Genomic DNA, 16571 nt, shown 5'->3' on the forward strand with positions numbered 1-16571 from the left:
AACCCACTTTAAGTTGATGTGCGTGTTTTGTTTTGTTTTTTGTGGAAATTAATCACATCCATTCACTTCATGTCCTACACCAGTGGTGAATATATATATTCATAAAACGTAACCGCTTATGATTACGGTAAGTCCTGTCCCCTTTTTGTTTTCCAAAAAAGAATAGGACTCTCAGCAGTGGGCAAGCGAGAACCATTACTTGTATTTTAAAGGCAATCTTTCTTTCTTTCTTTCTTTCTTTCTTTCTTTCTTTCTTTCTTTCTTTCTTTCTTTCTTTCTTTCTCCCTCTCTTTCTTTCTCTCTCTCTTTCTTTCTCTCTCTCTTTCTTTCTCTCTTTTCTGTCTGCCCCTCCCAGCTCTGTATTAGAACCAGCTGTGGAGTTTTGGGTTGAATGAATGGCTCTTTGTGATTTGGCCGTCACTCCTGTATAAAGCTCTGTTTCGTTCTGCCTCTAGTTATTGCCATGACAAAAGTGATAGAACAATGTAGCCTAATGTTCCCACTTTGACATTGTTACCCAATAAACATATTTACCGCAGTCTGCAGAAATGATGGACGGTCAGATTACATGGTTACATTTTTTAGGAGAATTTTCAGGTCGTGGATATTTTAAACACACATCTGGTTGGTTAGTAAAGTGGTCTGGTTTTAAGGAAGGCTTTGAACTGTTGTAGTGTTTGTGGAGGTCTACGATGGCCTGGAATGTTCTGAGGGTTCTGGGTGTCGTACGTTACTGTTGTCCAGTAGGGGTGTGTCTGTTTCTCGGGATTGGGGCGGGTGACTCGGGGAACTCGGAACCAACACACATTGCTCACAGTGCAGAGGTTTCCCAGCCTTGAAGGGATTTGCCAAGTAACATGTTGTTGTGGTTGAGGGAGAAGAGGGGTGTTGGAGTGGTAAGCAATGATGAAAGCGAGCCAAGATGAGCAGCAGTCACGAGAAACAAATTTTTTTTTAAATGAAGGGTGTGGCCAAAGTCTTAGTCATAATTTGAGCCGTTGTGTAAACAGATCATCATTTTTTCCCCTTTAGGATTTAGGTGGCACCTTTAAGACGTAGGAATTGAAAGAGGAGGGAGGGGAACCTAAGCGAGGAGACCATCATTGCAGCACAGTGAGTTATTTATTTATTTGAGGCTGACAGCTATCTTTAGACAAGGTACAAATTACAGAATTGGTACTTCTGCGTTTAAGGAGTCCATTTATTTTCAAGCATGTATAGATAAGGACCTCAAATTCCATGATGTAGGATGGTTTTCGTTATGGACCTTGAGTTTCACACACTGATAAACTGACCTTTGAACATGCCACAAATCAAAACTAACCAGCCAACATTTATCAGTCCCACACATGAAAACTAATGATCAGACATTCTCCTTGATATGTTTTCATAATATGACACAATTACAAAACATTTTAATCTTGCCTCCTCTAAAAAACGTGCGAAATGATTCGTACAAGCTACCAAATGTGCTACAAAGTTTAAGCAGCGGTGTAAGGTTCTCCACATACTCGTTTCACTCGATTGCTAATCTTAATAATTTGGCCGTGGGTGGGGGAGACCCAGGAGGCAGGAGATGTCAACTTCCGCTTCTCTGGAATGTAAAACAAGGGACGTTTGGAGAGAGGTACCGAGAGAGGGGCATGAGTTTAGGGCAACGCATTCCTTCCAGAGGGTTAGGGTAGAGAATGGCTGTGCTGGAAAGGTCTGCAGGCATGCCAATAAGAAATGGCAGAGGGAGGGCACACTGTGCTCTGTTCACTGTCATCTCAATGAAGCACTGTTTATGAGCAGACAAAGAGGGTGGAAGGTCACAACCACACATGCAGACATGCCTTTGCACAGTAGTAGCCAGTCCTGCCCTGTTCTTGATCAGGAGAGAGTGGACATGGTGGGCTGGGGAAGGGGGAATTGTCCTGGAGCGTAAAGCACGGTGTTCAAACAAGAGGAGAAGATTCAGTCTGAACCCTTGAGGGATAAGTTTACAGGTAAAGTGTACTTTAGCCTTAAAACCAGTTTTATGGGCGTTTTACATGGTACGCGGCAATCGCAAGTGTTGAGTTTTTTTTCAATAGGAGACTTGCGGAAAGCGGCAAAGCGGGGGCAGTTTCAGAAGTGAAGCGGAGTTGGTCCACACGCCTTGCTGGTGCACCCAAAATCCTATTCCTTTTGCGGACACGGCTCTACATGGCAGGCACCTTTGAAGATAAATTGGCACTATGCTTGCGGCGTACCGTGTGAAACGGCCTTTAGGTGTATCATTTCAGAGTAAGCTATGTTTAGGTTTTGTGGAAGTGAAAAGGTTGTTTCTATGGTTAACAAGCTACAGTTTGTCTCTTGGCAGAAATCAGGTTGAGCTGAAACAATCTTGGGACCCACTGATGTTTCTGCAGGGTTTGATTTTAAAGTTCAAGAGATTTATACCTCTTATACTCAGCAGTATAATTTATATTTTTGCAGAATTGGGCATGCCTGAATTTGACAAAAATTTTCTTATTTAACAGAAAACTTTACAAAAATGTATTTTGAACCACTGGTGGGTCTGCAGAGCTAAATCGGTATATCTAGGGACGAGCAAACGTAATAGTGATGCTCGCCTTAGCCTGAACAGCATAGATTTAAAGAATGCTGTTAATGAGTTGGGTTGGGTCGTTGCTTTGTGCCTATTTGTTGTTCGTTTCTACATATGGTTCATCAGAGGTCCATCTGTCAACACTTTGCACAGCAATGATGGTTACTTTTCACACGTACATGCAGAGGAATATCCGTAAGGACATTCAGCATTCATCTTAGTGTTTTTAATTCCCATGCTGCAGCACGAATTAGGATGCATTGTAGTTGTATTTGGAAGTTGATCTAAGCAAAAATAAAAAATAAATTATCCCAAAACTCCACAGCTGGTTTTACTATAGAGCTGGGTAAAATATCTTTTTGGTGTGTCATTTTTAATTGATGAGAATTATGGGAGGGAAAAGCAAGCAAAAAGCACACAGAATGAATATTGGGCAAGAGAGTTTAGGCCTCTGAAATACCAAATCAGTTCAGTCAGTGTTTCCGTACGCCCTACTTTCCCTCATACAGTCAAGAACATAAACAGACTCAGAGGGTCATGAGATTAGACAGAAAGGAAAAGTTTTTGTGTGAGGCAGCGAGGTATAAACTATTTTGGATTATGAACCAAAGTGCTCAGAAGTTCTTTTTGAGAAGTAAGGTAAAGTTTGAACCGAGCCTAAATTTCTCAGGGAATTAACTAAGAATGACTATAATAATAGTGTTGGTTGGTTTTACATGCGGTCTGCTGTTTTAACACCCTGGAGTTATGCAAATTGGGTAAGGGTGCAAACACACCACCAAATGTTGTTTCAAACCCAGTTTGCATGCCGCAATTTTTGATTCTGTCGGCCAGTGTGTTATGAAGGATTTAACAGTCTAGCATTATATATTATACTGTACTGGCGCTGTACAGCATCACTACATCATAGGGCTTTGTGATATTGAAGGAAAAAGCAATATGCGATAGCTAACTAAATAAAATATGTGATACAATAATGCTTTTAGTTTGTGAAATCAATTTGAACTTATTTAAATATGTTTCAATACTGAAAATCATATAAGAAACATACATGTTTAAAAAAATTTTCTGATCATCTTCCACACACCAGAGCACACACAAGCACTCAATTATGTGTTTTCTAAAACTTTGACTGTGCGTGACCTTTGGAAGAATTAAAATGACTTTGTTATTGCAAAATATTTCGATATGCATATTGCCAGATGTGACCCTGAACCACAAAACCAGTCATAAGGGTCATTTTTTAATATTATTGAGATTTATACATCACATGAAAGCTGGATAAATAAGCTTTCAGGACAATGTTTGGCTGGGATACAACTATTTAAAAATCTGGAATCTTGAGAGTGCAAAAACTCTAAATATTGAGAAAATCACCTTTAAAATTGTCCAAATGAAGTCCTTAGCAAAGTCCTCATGTTATTAATGATAAATACACTTTTTTTGCAATATGATCTTGTTATAAAGTCTAGTCAAGCAAAATTTGATTAATTTATTCGTGTCCATGGCACAAAATATAGCTTTTTTTCTATGCTTGCACACAAATGTCTTTTTCGTGACACTCACACGAATTTCTATAAATAGTTTCTCGTGTCTGTGGCACGACTTTCTTTTTCGTGTCATTTTTATGTATTGTTTTCTCATAGTTTTTTCCTATTTTTAAAACATTTACGCTTGGGGTTGGTGTTAGATGTTGGGTTTGGGTTAGGATTTCTAAAAATGTAACAAAGTGATTCTAACCCCATGCGACAATGGTAAGAAAATGATAAAACAATACATAAAATGAAACGAAACGAAACGAAAAAGAAAGTCGTGCAACAGACACAAAAAAAAAACTATTTATAGAAATTTGTGTGAGTGTCACAAAAAAGACATTCGTGCTCAAGGCATGAAAAAAGCTGAATTTCGTGCCATGGACACAAATAAATTAATCAAATTTAGGGTTAGGGTATAACACAACTTTTTGTCTGTTTTAAATATATAGTAGGAAATTTTCTAAATATCTTCATGGAACATGACCTTAACTTAATATCCTATCATTTTGACCCATACGATGTATTGTTGGCTACTGCTAAAATATACCTGTGCTACTTAGGTCCAGGGTCACATATGCGCATTTGCGGTGTTTTAACAATTTCAATATATTGTGTTGCCCTTCTACATCTATTATCATAATTTATGGTACAAGCACCTGCTATCTAAAATGATGAAAATGTGCTTAACTAGACTGCATGTCAGATATGGAAATGGTTATATGTCATAATCAAGCATAAGGGTGATTGGGCCTTTTCCATTGCCGGGCCGCGATTATGGATCAATCTTCCGTTATCAATTTGTGAGACCCCCTCTTTATCAATCTTCAGATCTTCTTTATTGAAGCACTTCTATAACTTATGGCTTGAATTGGATTGTTGAGGGTATCACCACCAACCGATTAGCCCACTTCTTGTGCTTGATTTTTTTATTAACATTCAGTGTTTTAGTTTTATTGATTTTATTGTATATTTTTTACGGTCTTCTTAGCCTTATGTCCATTTAACAATGTTTTTCCGTATTTTATCTAATATTTTTCTGTACAGCACTTTGAGCTGTCCTAGCGACAGTAGAAATGTGCTTTATAAATAATAAACCAAACCAAATAAGACAAAAAAAAATGTGTAAAAAACCGTTGCGTGAATTCACCCTTCTATCTTCTAATATGCAGTGAATGTTGGGAACAGAGATAACACAGGTCCACTGCCAGACTACAGATTGCTAAAGCACACAGCACTTTCCTCACCCACATTAAGTAATGACCTAGAAAGTTAATCTTTTGCGAAGAGAAACACTAGCTTAGAGAGATGCAACATGGATTAAAGTGAACATCATGATAAAAACAGCGGAAATACTGTTAGAGAAACATCCACACATGCATCGCATTGCTTTTATTTTACCCAATTGATTTAGGGCTTGAATGAATCACTTCAGCTAGAACAGGCCACTGAGAGAGCAGAAGATGAAGGAGCAGTCAGCTGCTATCTCCTGATCATCAGCTGACATTGTGAGGAGAAAAAAGGAGATAAAAAGCATGGAAAAACTGTGGGAGAGAAGGAGCGAATGATAGTGCTTGTGCCTGTACTTTAATTCTGAGAACCACAGAGAGGGTATTCAGATGATTCCTAATAAGGCTGTAACTAGAAGCTCTTTCTGCTGTAGCTGACTGCCAGGGAACTTTCCACTCTTTCTTTTCTTCAAACAAGAGTAACAGAAACAAACAGAAACCGAACGGGCAAACTCTAGAAGGGATTTGACCCCACCTTCACATGTTAATTCGTTATACTGTAAAGTATCAAAAAACAAAACAGTTGCACGGACTATATGTGTGACCTGGACCACAGAATTAGTCATAAGGGTCAATTTATATATAAGCTTTCCATTGATGTGTGGTGTGTTAGGATAGGACAACTTTTGGCCAAGATACAACTATTTGAAAATCTGGAATCTGGGGATGCAAAAAATCTAAATAAAAAGAAAATTGCATTTTAAGTTGTCCAAATAAGGTCCTTAGCACTGCATCCTCTCACATATATTTACAGTAGGATATTTAATAAATATCTTCATGGAACATGATCTTTACATAATATCCTAATGAAAGAAAAATCAATAATTTTGACCCTTAAGGTGCATTCACAACAAAGCTTTTAAGTCGGCGTATGTTTTCAATAGTTTTCAGTGCAAGCGCTGCATTTTTAAAAAAAGCCAGCAGCTGGCATTTTTTTTCACACTCAAGGCTGCCATTCGGTGGTTTTTCTGCTCTGAGTGCCGAGAGTTGAAAAATATTCATCTCTGGGTGAAAAGCTCAGCTCGTCAATGTCAGTTGTCACACGGCCTTCCAATTACAGTGGAGTAAGAGCGGGGCAAATATCACAAAAATCAAACGGCACATCGTTCAACGACTGATAAACAGACCAGAAGTATCACAGCATCTAAAGCACTCAGCAGAAGAAAGCTGGCAGTCGGCGTCCGCCGGACATGCCATGTAATAAATAAAAGCTTTGGTGTGCAGACGCCTTACAACGCATTTTTCCCTATTGCTGCAAATATACCTTGTGACTTGTTATGACTTATGCATTGTGGTCCACATATGGTTGATTGCTGAAAATTGGTAAACTTTTTGCGGCCAAAATTATTTTGAATTGATTAAGATCAGGGTTATTTTTGCCAGCTGAATCCTCTTGACCCAAATTGTTTATTTGAAGTACCGCCTGAGATTTTAATGTATATATTCAGTAATCTAGCTTATATAGTTGCATTTGCATGTTTAACTTCAGAAACATTTATCTTTTATCCATTTTCAAGATTTGATGATACATTTTGTTCATCAACTTATGAACCCCTGCTATTCCTCACAAACCCCAGTTGTACAATAACTTACATTATCCTTATTGTCTAGGAGAGATTGGCTGGTGAATGACAATCATGGCTCAGGTGCTACATATGGACTCCAGTTTTCCAGGTACCATTCCCATATTTTTCAACTACACCTTCTGTAAAGTTTACATACTGTATTTACATTCTGTTATTCTTTACCTACTTCATCTCCACTAAAAGTTTATTTTGAAATTGTAAAAACTATTTAGCAAAGCCTTAAGCTGACCCCAAGTCAGTTTTTTTTCCTCTTGTCTGATTCAGAGATTAGACTGAGATTTCCTGCAGTTTAAAATGGTTTCCTCTGCCCTTAGGGAAGATTAATGCTCCGGCTCCCCCAGTACATGGAAAGGAACAAGAGGCTCCGTACTCGGTAGAGACCCCGTATGGCTATCGTCTGGACCTGGACTTTCTCAAGTACGTCAATGATATTGAAAAAGGCAACACTATTAAGAAGGTGCCGGTACAGCGCCGCCCTCGGTATGGCTCACTTCCACGTGGCTACAGCTACACTGGATCCTGGTGGACTTCCACAGAGTCGCTGTGCTCCAATGCCAGCGTGGACAGCCGTCACTCATCGTACTCCTACTGCGCGCCAGGCTTCCACAGCACACATCGGCCCAACTTCAGTACAGCACGTGTGGAGAAAACTTTGTTGGATGCTCGCCGTAAGTTGGAAGAAGAAAAGGATGGCCGTCAATTCTCTAACCTGGGCAATATGCACAACAGCGTGGCCGGCTCCAACACCTCCTTGTCCAGTGCGCACAGTTTCAATCGCGCCCAGGGTAGCTCCTACACACCAATGAGCTCTGGTTTGTCAACACCCGTCTCACCCACACCCGCCCATTTGCAGCACGTACGGGAGCAGATGGCCGTCGCCCTGCGGAAAATCCGAGAGTTGGAGGAGCAGGTGAAGACAATCCCGGTGCTTCAAGTGAAGATCTCCGTGCTGCAGGAGGAGAAGAGGCAGCTTAGTGTACAGCTCAAAAGCCAGAAGTTCCTAGGTCACACGCTGGGGTTCGGCCGGAGTCGTCCGCGTGGAGAGCTCTACATTGACATACCAGAGGAGGAGGTGGCAAATGGTGGCCCAAACAAAGCTGCAGGAAGCCTTTCACCTACTACCCCAGGGTCTCTCCAGGACTCTGGCTGTGAAATTGAGGAGACTGTAATTGTTGGTGGAGCGCGTCCAGGTGCAAAAAAAGAAGTGAGAACCGTAGGTGTGGGGCCAGAGGTGGGAGAGAGGAGCTGTTGTCATGTAGGTGTGGAGGTTCGGGAGGCGGACTTGGGGTTGCTTCCTGAAACTGAAGCACTAAAGACTAAGGTGGGGTTATTGGAAGTTCAGCTAAGGAAAACTATGCAGGAACTACAGAGTGCTCAGCAACAAGTGGAAGCTTCTAAGAAAGAGAAGCAGGCTCTTTACCCTCAGGTTGACCATGCGGTGAAAGCCACCAGTCTGGGCTGGCAGGAGCAGCATGGTCAGGCTGGTGCAGGCTTGCACACTGTTGTCAGTTTTACCCAACAGCCACATCAGCAGAGGACAGTGGGGATTCAAGTGTACACTTTGGAGCAGCCCACAGTGGTGGGTGTAGGGTCACTGGTGAAAGCCCAGAGCTGCAGTTCTGCTCAACCTGTGTCTGCAGGCACACTGGAGGGTTCCCGTCGGAGACCTGTAGAGTCCCTAATAACAGAAGGTGCGTTTGAAACGGCATCAAAGAGTCTCTAAGAAAGTTTTTTTTTATTGTTTACTCAACCCTAAGTCTGTTTATGTGTGTGTAACACTAGGGGACATGTTAGGTAGAACATTCCTGCTTCATATCCATGGATACTGGCACAAACATCATCATAGCCACCCTTAAATAAGTCCACATGATTTTTTTATCATATTTCTGCCAATTTTTTTATCATACTTCTCATCTTCAACTCTGGTTTGACAGCCTCAACATTCCAGTTTTACATTATAGCCCTAGTTATTTGGACTGCTTTTTTGTATTTTTTGGAGTTTGACAGTATCCTTCCACATTGACTTTCACTGAACGAAAATTGTAGCTAAAGTTGCTCCTGATTGTGTTCCACCTAGTGTTTTTTTAGAAATTCATATGCATTTACATAAGGATAAGTAAATGATGGCAAATTTTTTCACTTTGATAGTTACATTAAGGTATTTAGAAGACACTTTTATCTAAAGCAACTCCCAAAAATGTAAGGAAAATAGCATAGTGATTTGTCATTGGCAATGAATAATATGAGAAAAGTTTCAGCATTCTTTAGAGACACATCCTGTTTATAGAGAGAGAAATATTAGAAGAGTGTTTATAAGTAATTTTTTTTAATGTTGTGAGAGATGAGGTTGACCAGTCAGATAATTTTGTTTGTTGGCTTTGTTCTTTCTCTTAGAATCACCACGCGAGTTTCCCATTGCAATAAGCTCCAAGCAGGTGCGAGAGGTCTTGAGGAGTGAGGTTTCCAAATCAGTACCAGTGACCAACCAGGCAACTGCCATGGAAACAAAGTGCAACCAAGTGCCTCCTGTCTGCCAGAGGCTAAAAGAAGGAGAGATTAACCAGAAACCAGCTGAAGACGATGTCCAAAAAGATGCAACGAAACCAGGTTTTCTATTTAAATTTTCAATATTTGAGGAAAACATATACAGCCGTAAAAAATGTAGAGACCACTTTAAGATTATTTTCAGTTTTTCGAAATTTACTATTTATAGGTTTGGATTTAAGAATGTAAAACTGTACTAATCTAGACATAGATGAATAATAGGGTGGCCATTCGTGCCAGTATCGCCGGACACGTCCCGAACATGCTTTCGGGTATGTTTTCCGGAAGTCACGTTGCTCGACCGCATACGTCATCGAGGTTCTCACATTTCAGTTAAAATACATTAGAAAATTAAGATTTATTTCTTTTAAGACATACAACTATTGTAGTTTCATTCTTACCTTGAAATGTAACGGTTGCTTTTCTGAAATTGAACCCAAAATATTAAACCTTGATGAGATATGCGGTCGACCAACGCGACTTCCGGAGAACACACCCGAAAACATGTTTGGGACGTGTCAGGCGGAACTGGCACGAATGGCCACCCTAATAAATAATAAGAGCCCTGTACAAGGTAATGACATATCTTGGGTCTCAAACACTTTACTTATGTAAAAAATTGGGCATGCAAAAGACCACTAAAAAATGTCAACATAACACTAACTTTCAATGTTAAAAACAAAGTTTTGACTGCTAAGTTAGCGCTACATGCTAATTTATGCTATATGCTAACATTTAGTTTTATTATTGACGTGACAGTTACGTTTTGCGGGTCCATCCTGAAAAAAAAAACACAAAGTTACCACTCAGAAACGTCCACTAACAATCTACAAACAAGTGATTATTCCTCAAAATCTGTATCTTCGTCTGATACAGGCTCAAACATATAAAGGTCTGTTTGCTTTGAGTAGTGATGGTCGTTTTCGAAGCACTGCTTCATGAGGCTTCGAACCATTTACGAATCTTTTGTTTCGAATCAGTGATTCGGAGCTTGTTTCAAACTGGCCCAAGTCACGTGATTTTAGCAAACGAGGCTTCATTATGTCATAACTGTTTTGAAACGTTTCGAAAATCCGATGGTTCACCACTAGGGGGAGTTGATCACATGACCAGTGTCTAATATGTTTAGGTGAACTCGGGTCAGTTTTATAAAAAAAATTCAAAAAACATTTATCCTTTTGACTAATTACACTGCCATTTTGTCTACTTTTTGTTTATAGACAGATTTAATGACAAAAATGCATAATTAAAAGGGTAGTTAGTTTTAATGATTTGTTTGCTCTAAATAAAACTAAAAACACATAATACACTTTTAACTATGTCTTAATTAAGTTAAAAAAAAATTTAAACATATTTTAATACAAATCTTGCTATTATTTTGTTAAAAAAAAGTGTAAAATGTTTGGAAAGATTTGCTTTTACACTATTTTGACCAGCAGGGGTCGCCAGCATGTGTGGTGTTTCGAACTGCTTCAAAAAACTGAATCAATTTTCGAAGCAATTGGTTCAATTGATTCAAAGCTTCGAAAAGCTTCGTTTCTCCCATCACTATCTTTGAGAGCTACTGACTGAAATGAGCCGTGCTGTGAAACCGTGCAATCAGAGCCGTGCAATCAGAGCAGAGCTCAAAATTATTATAAGGTAATAACAGCCCATTTCATTTTAAAGAAAATCCTAGGGTTTGTAAGTGGACATGTAAAACTGTTTCTGGGTCATTTTTTCACTTAAATAATTCACATACCTTTAACTCTTTCCCCGCCATTGACGAGATATCCCGTCAATTAAGAGAAAACGCTTCCCCGCCAATGACGAGATTTTCCGTCTTTCCGCAATACCGCTATTATCCACCTTCCGCAACTTTTTAAACCCGGAAGTATTGCCCTATGGCAAGCTGCTGCATGTCCGTGTCTGTTTTAAAGATCGCTCTGAATGGGATCTCTATGAAAAGTCCGTCACAAAAATTTAATTATCTCTGCTTTTTGCTCAAAATGTGGTGTTTTTGCAAAAACCTACCCATATTCAAAAGCTGATTGCAAAAGAACCACTAAAGGTAGGATGAAACGTTTTTTTTTTATTGAAAGCAGAGGGTCTGTTCTTTCATTTGGTATATTGTATGTTTATATATTTAAAGAAAAACATTTTCTGGAAGGCATTAAACTTTGGTGAAAATCATGAAAACGCTGGCGCTGGCTGGCAACTTTTTTTAAAAACGCTGGCGGTGAAAGAGTTAATGTAGATTAAACATATTGTATCAATGCATTCTTTGGCACCCTAAAGTAAAATTATATATATTTTTTTAATTCTGTCAACTACCGCCAACATTTCTGCCAAATTCCTAATAAAAAAAATATTTGAAAAAAAGTTTAATTTATCTGGACAAACTAACAAAAAGATGGAACGTTTTCAGATCTTGAATACTGCAAAGATAACAAGTTATATTAATTTTTAAACAACACAATGCTAATACAATACAATACAATACAATACTGTACAAACTTTATTTCTATAGCACATTTAAAACAACTCCCGTTGACCAAAGTGTTTCCAGGAAGACATTTAAACAAAAAGAATGAAAAAAAACAAACATTAAAACAATGAGGTAGGAGGTAATAAAAACTCTAGCCAACATTAAAAGCCACTTTAAAAAGATATGATTTTAGTCCCGACTTAAAAACATCTACAGAAGGAGCCGATTTAATGTATAAGGGAAGAGGGTTCCATAAGCGTGGTGCGGCTACTGAAAAGGACCTGTCACCCTTTGACTTTAACCTTGTTTTAGGAACACGCAAAATCATCTCATTGGTAGATCTTGTAATTCTTGTGTTTTGATAGGGCATTAGAAAATAAGCAATATATTTTGGTGCAATACCGTGCAGTGCGTTAAAAACAAAATTTTAAATTCAATCATTGATTTTACAGGCAACCAGTGTAACATAATGAGAACTGGTGTGATTCTTTGTGTGCGTCAGAAGTCTAGCTGCAGAATTTTGTAATAATTGAAGACGAGATAGTTGGCGCTGCGATAAACCGTAGTATAATGAATTACAATAATCAATATGTGATGATATGAAAGCATAAATAACAATCTCCAGGTCTTTAAAAGAGAGAATAGATTTAAATTTAGAAATAATTCGGAGTTGATAAAACCCAGCCTTAACAACACTGGTTATCTGCTTATCCAAAACTAATGTTTTACAAGTATTGAGGAACAATTCAAAAATGAATATTTGATGGAATAACCGTGATTTTTAATCACATATTTCATGGGTCTTGGCATGCGCTCAGTGACATTACTCTTGAAGTTTGCCGGAAGGGTCTTTTTTTCTGTGGCTGTATTTAATCTCATATTGTTTTATTCTTCAGACATTCATTTTTGAGCAATGAGACTAACTTTATCTTTAATTTTTATTTGGTAGCCTCCCCTCAATCCACCCTGAGGTCAATCATGAAGAGAAAGGCAGATGGAGAACCCGGCTCTCCATACACCAAAAAGAACCTGCAGTTCATAGGAGTCAATGGAGGGTAAATCAAACAATAAAATATCATATAATATGAAACGCAATAAATACAAAAGGGGAATCATTCTTATCATTCATTTATCAAATTTTTAACTGAGATGAGATGATTTCCCGTATTACCAAAAACGTATTACCTTAATGTTAAGCATTGTTATAATGTGCATATGCAGTTCATCTCCCTAACCACTAGGGGTGCCCTTTTTTATTTTTAAATATCTCACGGTACTTTGATGTCATATGACGATCGCTCTGTGCAAGCACTGCACGCAGTTGAACGCACTAACATGCATCTTGATATAATGAGTATGATTTTCTAACAAAGCTAGCGTCCTGAGTAAAAAAGTCAGATAAAGCTGCATGATAATATTACCACATTATTTACCAATTAAAGCTTGGTAAACCGTGCAAAAAGTGACACTGGTCTAACTAAACCATGCTTAGATCCAAGCACAGTTTTCATGTGACTATATTGAAATATTCTGCTAAATATTGTGCCCTGCAGTTACGAGTCGACATCTTCCGAAGAGAGCAGTTCGGAAAGTTCAGAAGAGGAAAGCGATGCGAGCGAGTACCACGAGGCTACAGAGAAACTCCCTGAATCTGCAGCACAGGTGAACTCCTGTAGCATTGCTACAACAGCTACCCTAACATCTCAACACAGCACTGCCCAGTCACCAGCCAATGAAACTGCACCACAACAGAGCACCAGCCAATCGCATTCCACGGATGCAGCTGACCAGCAACAGGTTACCCAATCACCAGCAACAGAGTTGAACACACAGCACTGTATAAGCCAATCACCAGTTACTGCCGCGGCTCATCCGGAGAGTGCCGTTCGGTCCACTGCCACTTTTCTTCAGCACAACTCTGCCCAGTTACCAGCCACCAGCAATGTAGCCAAACAAACCGTTGTTCAATCCAAAGCCACTGATTCAAACGTTCAGCAAAGGCCCGCCCAGCAAGAGGTGTCAGGCTTTGCCGGTCCGCAGGTAACCACTCAATCGCAATTCACTGATGCCAAACCTCAGCAAGACACAAGCCAATCAAAAACCACTGACCTCACTGCCCAGCAAACAGCTACACGATCTGCTGATGTCTCGGTGAAACAGGAAACAGCCATATCCTCCACCACTGATGCGACTGGGAAACCCTGCGCTATTCCAGCTAGCAAGTAAGTTCATCCTCGAACAAATCAGTTACAGGTTTTGTAATGATATGTGGATAAATAAGCATTGTCATTTTTTTTCAGACCGGAGTTGAGCAGCAGTCTCATGGCAGTTCTCTGTATCTTGCAGAAAGCTCTGAGTGAACCAAATGCATTTAGCCATCAAGACGCGGTATGTTCAATTTGGCCAATTTTAACTCTGACACAAAAATAAAAAAGTTAAGTGTGTGGCCATTTTGGAAAAAAAATTCTATCCCAATTTAATGTAAAATGAAAGAGGTGGAGAGCGGATGCTTTTTTGGGAATTACTGAGCTTCCCCGTCTGCATTTCCATCAGTTTTAACCACACATTTGCATAAAGTTTAACTAATGGTCTCTGTTGTTCTGTTGAAGATAAATGATATTGGTGGCTTTGATGCTGGCATTGTTAAAGGAATATTCCATTTTCTTAAAAGAAAAATCCAGATAATTTACTCACCACCATGTCATCCAAAATGTTGATGTCTTTCTTTGTTCAGTCGAGAAGAAATTATGTTTTTTGAGGAAAACATTGCAGGATTTTTCTCATTTAAATGGACTTTAATAGAGCCCAACATTTAATACTTAACTCAACACTTAACAGTTTTTTCAACAGAGTTTCAAAGGACTATAAACGATCCCAAACGAGGCATTAGGGTCTTATCTAGAGGAACGATTGTCATTTTTGACAAGAAAAATAAAAAATATGCTCTTTTAAACCACAACTTTTTGTCTAGGTTCGGTCCAGTGCGACCTAACGTAAATGCGTAGTGACGTAGGGAGGTCACGTGTTACATATATAAAACACACATTTGCGGACAATTTCAAACAATAAACTGCCACAAAGACATTAATTCGTATCATTCCACATACAACAATGTAGGAACGGTCCTCTTTCAACACACTTGTAAACACTGGGGCGGAGTTTCGCGTTCGTCCTCTGTGACCTCTTGACGTCATGCCGTATTGCGTGGGGTCAAGCTGGGCATCACGACCGGATCTAGACGAGAAGTTGTGGTGTAAAAGTGCATATTTTTTATTTTTCTTGTCAAAAATGACAATCGTTTCGCTAGATAAGACCCTTATGCCTCATTTGGGATCGTTTAGAGTCCTTTGAAACTCCGTTGAAAAAAACTGTTAAGTGTTGAGTTAAGTATTAAATGTTGAGCTCTATTAAAGTCCATTAACATGAGAAAAATCCTGCAATGTTTTCCTCAAAAAACATAATTTCTTCTCCACTGAACAAAGAAAGACATCAACATTTTGGATGACATGGTGGTGAGTATATTATCTGGATTTTTCTTTTAAGAAAATGGAATATTCCTTTAATGTGTAGGATATGGAGGTTGACTTCCCTAAATTATTATTTACAAAACTTCAATACTGGAAAAGTTGTAAGACTTGCTTCAGCACAGGTTATATAGTGCAGGGGTTTTTAAACTTTTTTTATAGCATCCAAACTTTCACAAGGGACCCCTTTCCTAAAATATGTATCCATATTTTTTATAAAGAAACATTTAAACTGTGTTAGATAAATAGTTGTTGTGATATTATAAAGACAGTGGATTGTTAACTAACGTATGCCGCTTTTCCATTACAGAGTACCCCACAGTTTGGTTTGGGTCAGGTCAGCTCACCTCACTTCGGCTTGGTTAGCTTTTCCATCGAGTTTAGTAACACTTCGGAGTGGGAGGTATTAATGATGTGTCGTTATATTTGCGCTGCCTACTGCTGTGACATCATACATGTGAGAGTGTCGTTGTACATTCCCATACATTCATTTATTTCTCAGTCTGCCACAAAATTAAAATTGCCCAACACAAACAGATGTTTGCACATTGCGTTTATCACTACCTCTGTCTCACATGACCGTTTCTGTACAAACACCGGTGGTGTCAGTCGACGCGCTCTGCTGAGCCTCATTTAAGTTGCATTTAAGCTTATATGCACACATGCACGTTGCAAATGTGCTGCCACAAACTGCAAGTCTGGAAAAAAAAAACTGTTATGATGTTCCTGATTCTTTACCTGTGGATTTTTTTCATCGCTAAAAGAGAGTTTGGGAACTTACAGCAGAGCACAGATGATAACATGTTTATTCGAGACTAGCATGAAGGTAAAACTAATCTTTTAAATTATAGCGATGACGCTGGTAGCGATGATTTTCTTGTAGACCAATCAGTGATCTACAGTGTTTTCGCATCAGGTTTTGGTATCAGCTCGGGTCGCTTGGAACCCAGATCAAGGTGGTACTAAAAAAAAAAAAAGTATCGCATACTACGTACTGCACCCAGTGGAAAAGCCCTTCAAAAGTAAGCTGACCCGACCCAAACCGTGAGGTACTATG

General features: G+C 39.1%; 1 protein-coding gene across 4 annotated transcripts in view; it reads left to right on the forward strand.

The window, feature by feature from the left end:
* Nucleotides 1–16571, forward strand: part of kank2 (KN motif and ankyrin repeat domains 2) — a 34697-nt gene that overhangs the window by 11127 nt on the left and 6999 nt on the right. For 2 of the 4 annotated variants that reach the window (XM_065252582.1, XM_065252710.2), the window contains exons 2-7: nucleotides 7005–7067; nucleotides 7294–8670; nucleotides 9374–9586; nucleotides 12940–13045; nucleotides 13544–14212; nucleotides 14291–14378. In XM_065252582.1, coding sequence (XP_065108654.1) covers nucleotides 7022–7067; nucleotides 7294–8670; nucleotides 9374–9586; nucleotides 12940–13045; nucleotides 13544–14212; nucleotides 14291–14378 — 2499 coding nt within the window. In that variant the 5' untranslated portion in view covers nucleotides 7005–7021. Of the gene's footprint in view, nucleotides 1–1032; nucleotides 1114–1845; nucleotides 1989–7004; nucleotides 7068–7293; nucleotides 8671–9373; nucleotides 9587–12939; nucleotides 13046–13543; nucleotides 14213–14290; nucleotides 14379–16571 lie in introns of those variants that run through there. The other 2 variants (XM_065252521.2, XM_065252637.2) reach the window with 2 other exon arrangements.

The sequence above is a fragment of the Paramisgurnus dabryanus genome, chromosome 3, assembly GCF_030506205.2.
Source record: "Paramisgurnus dabryanus chromosome 3, PD_genome_1.1, whole genome shotgun sequence".
Taxonomy (NCBI): Eukaryota; Metazoa; Chordata; class Actinopteri; order Cypriniformes; family Cobitidae; genus Paramisgurnus; species Paramisgurnus dabryanus.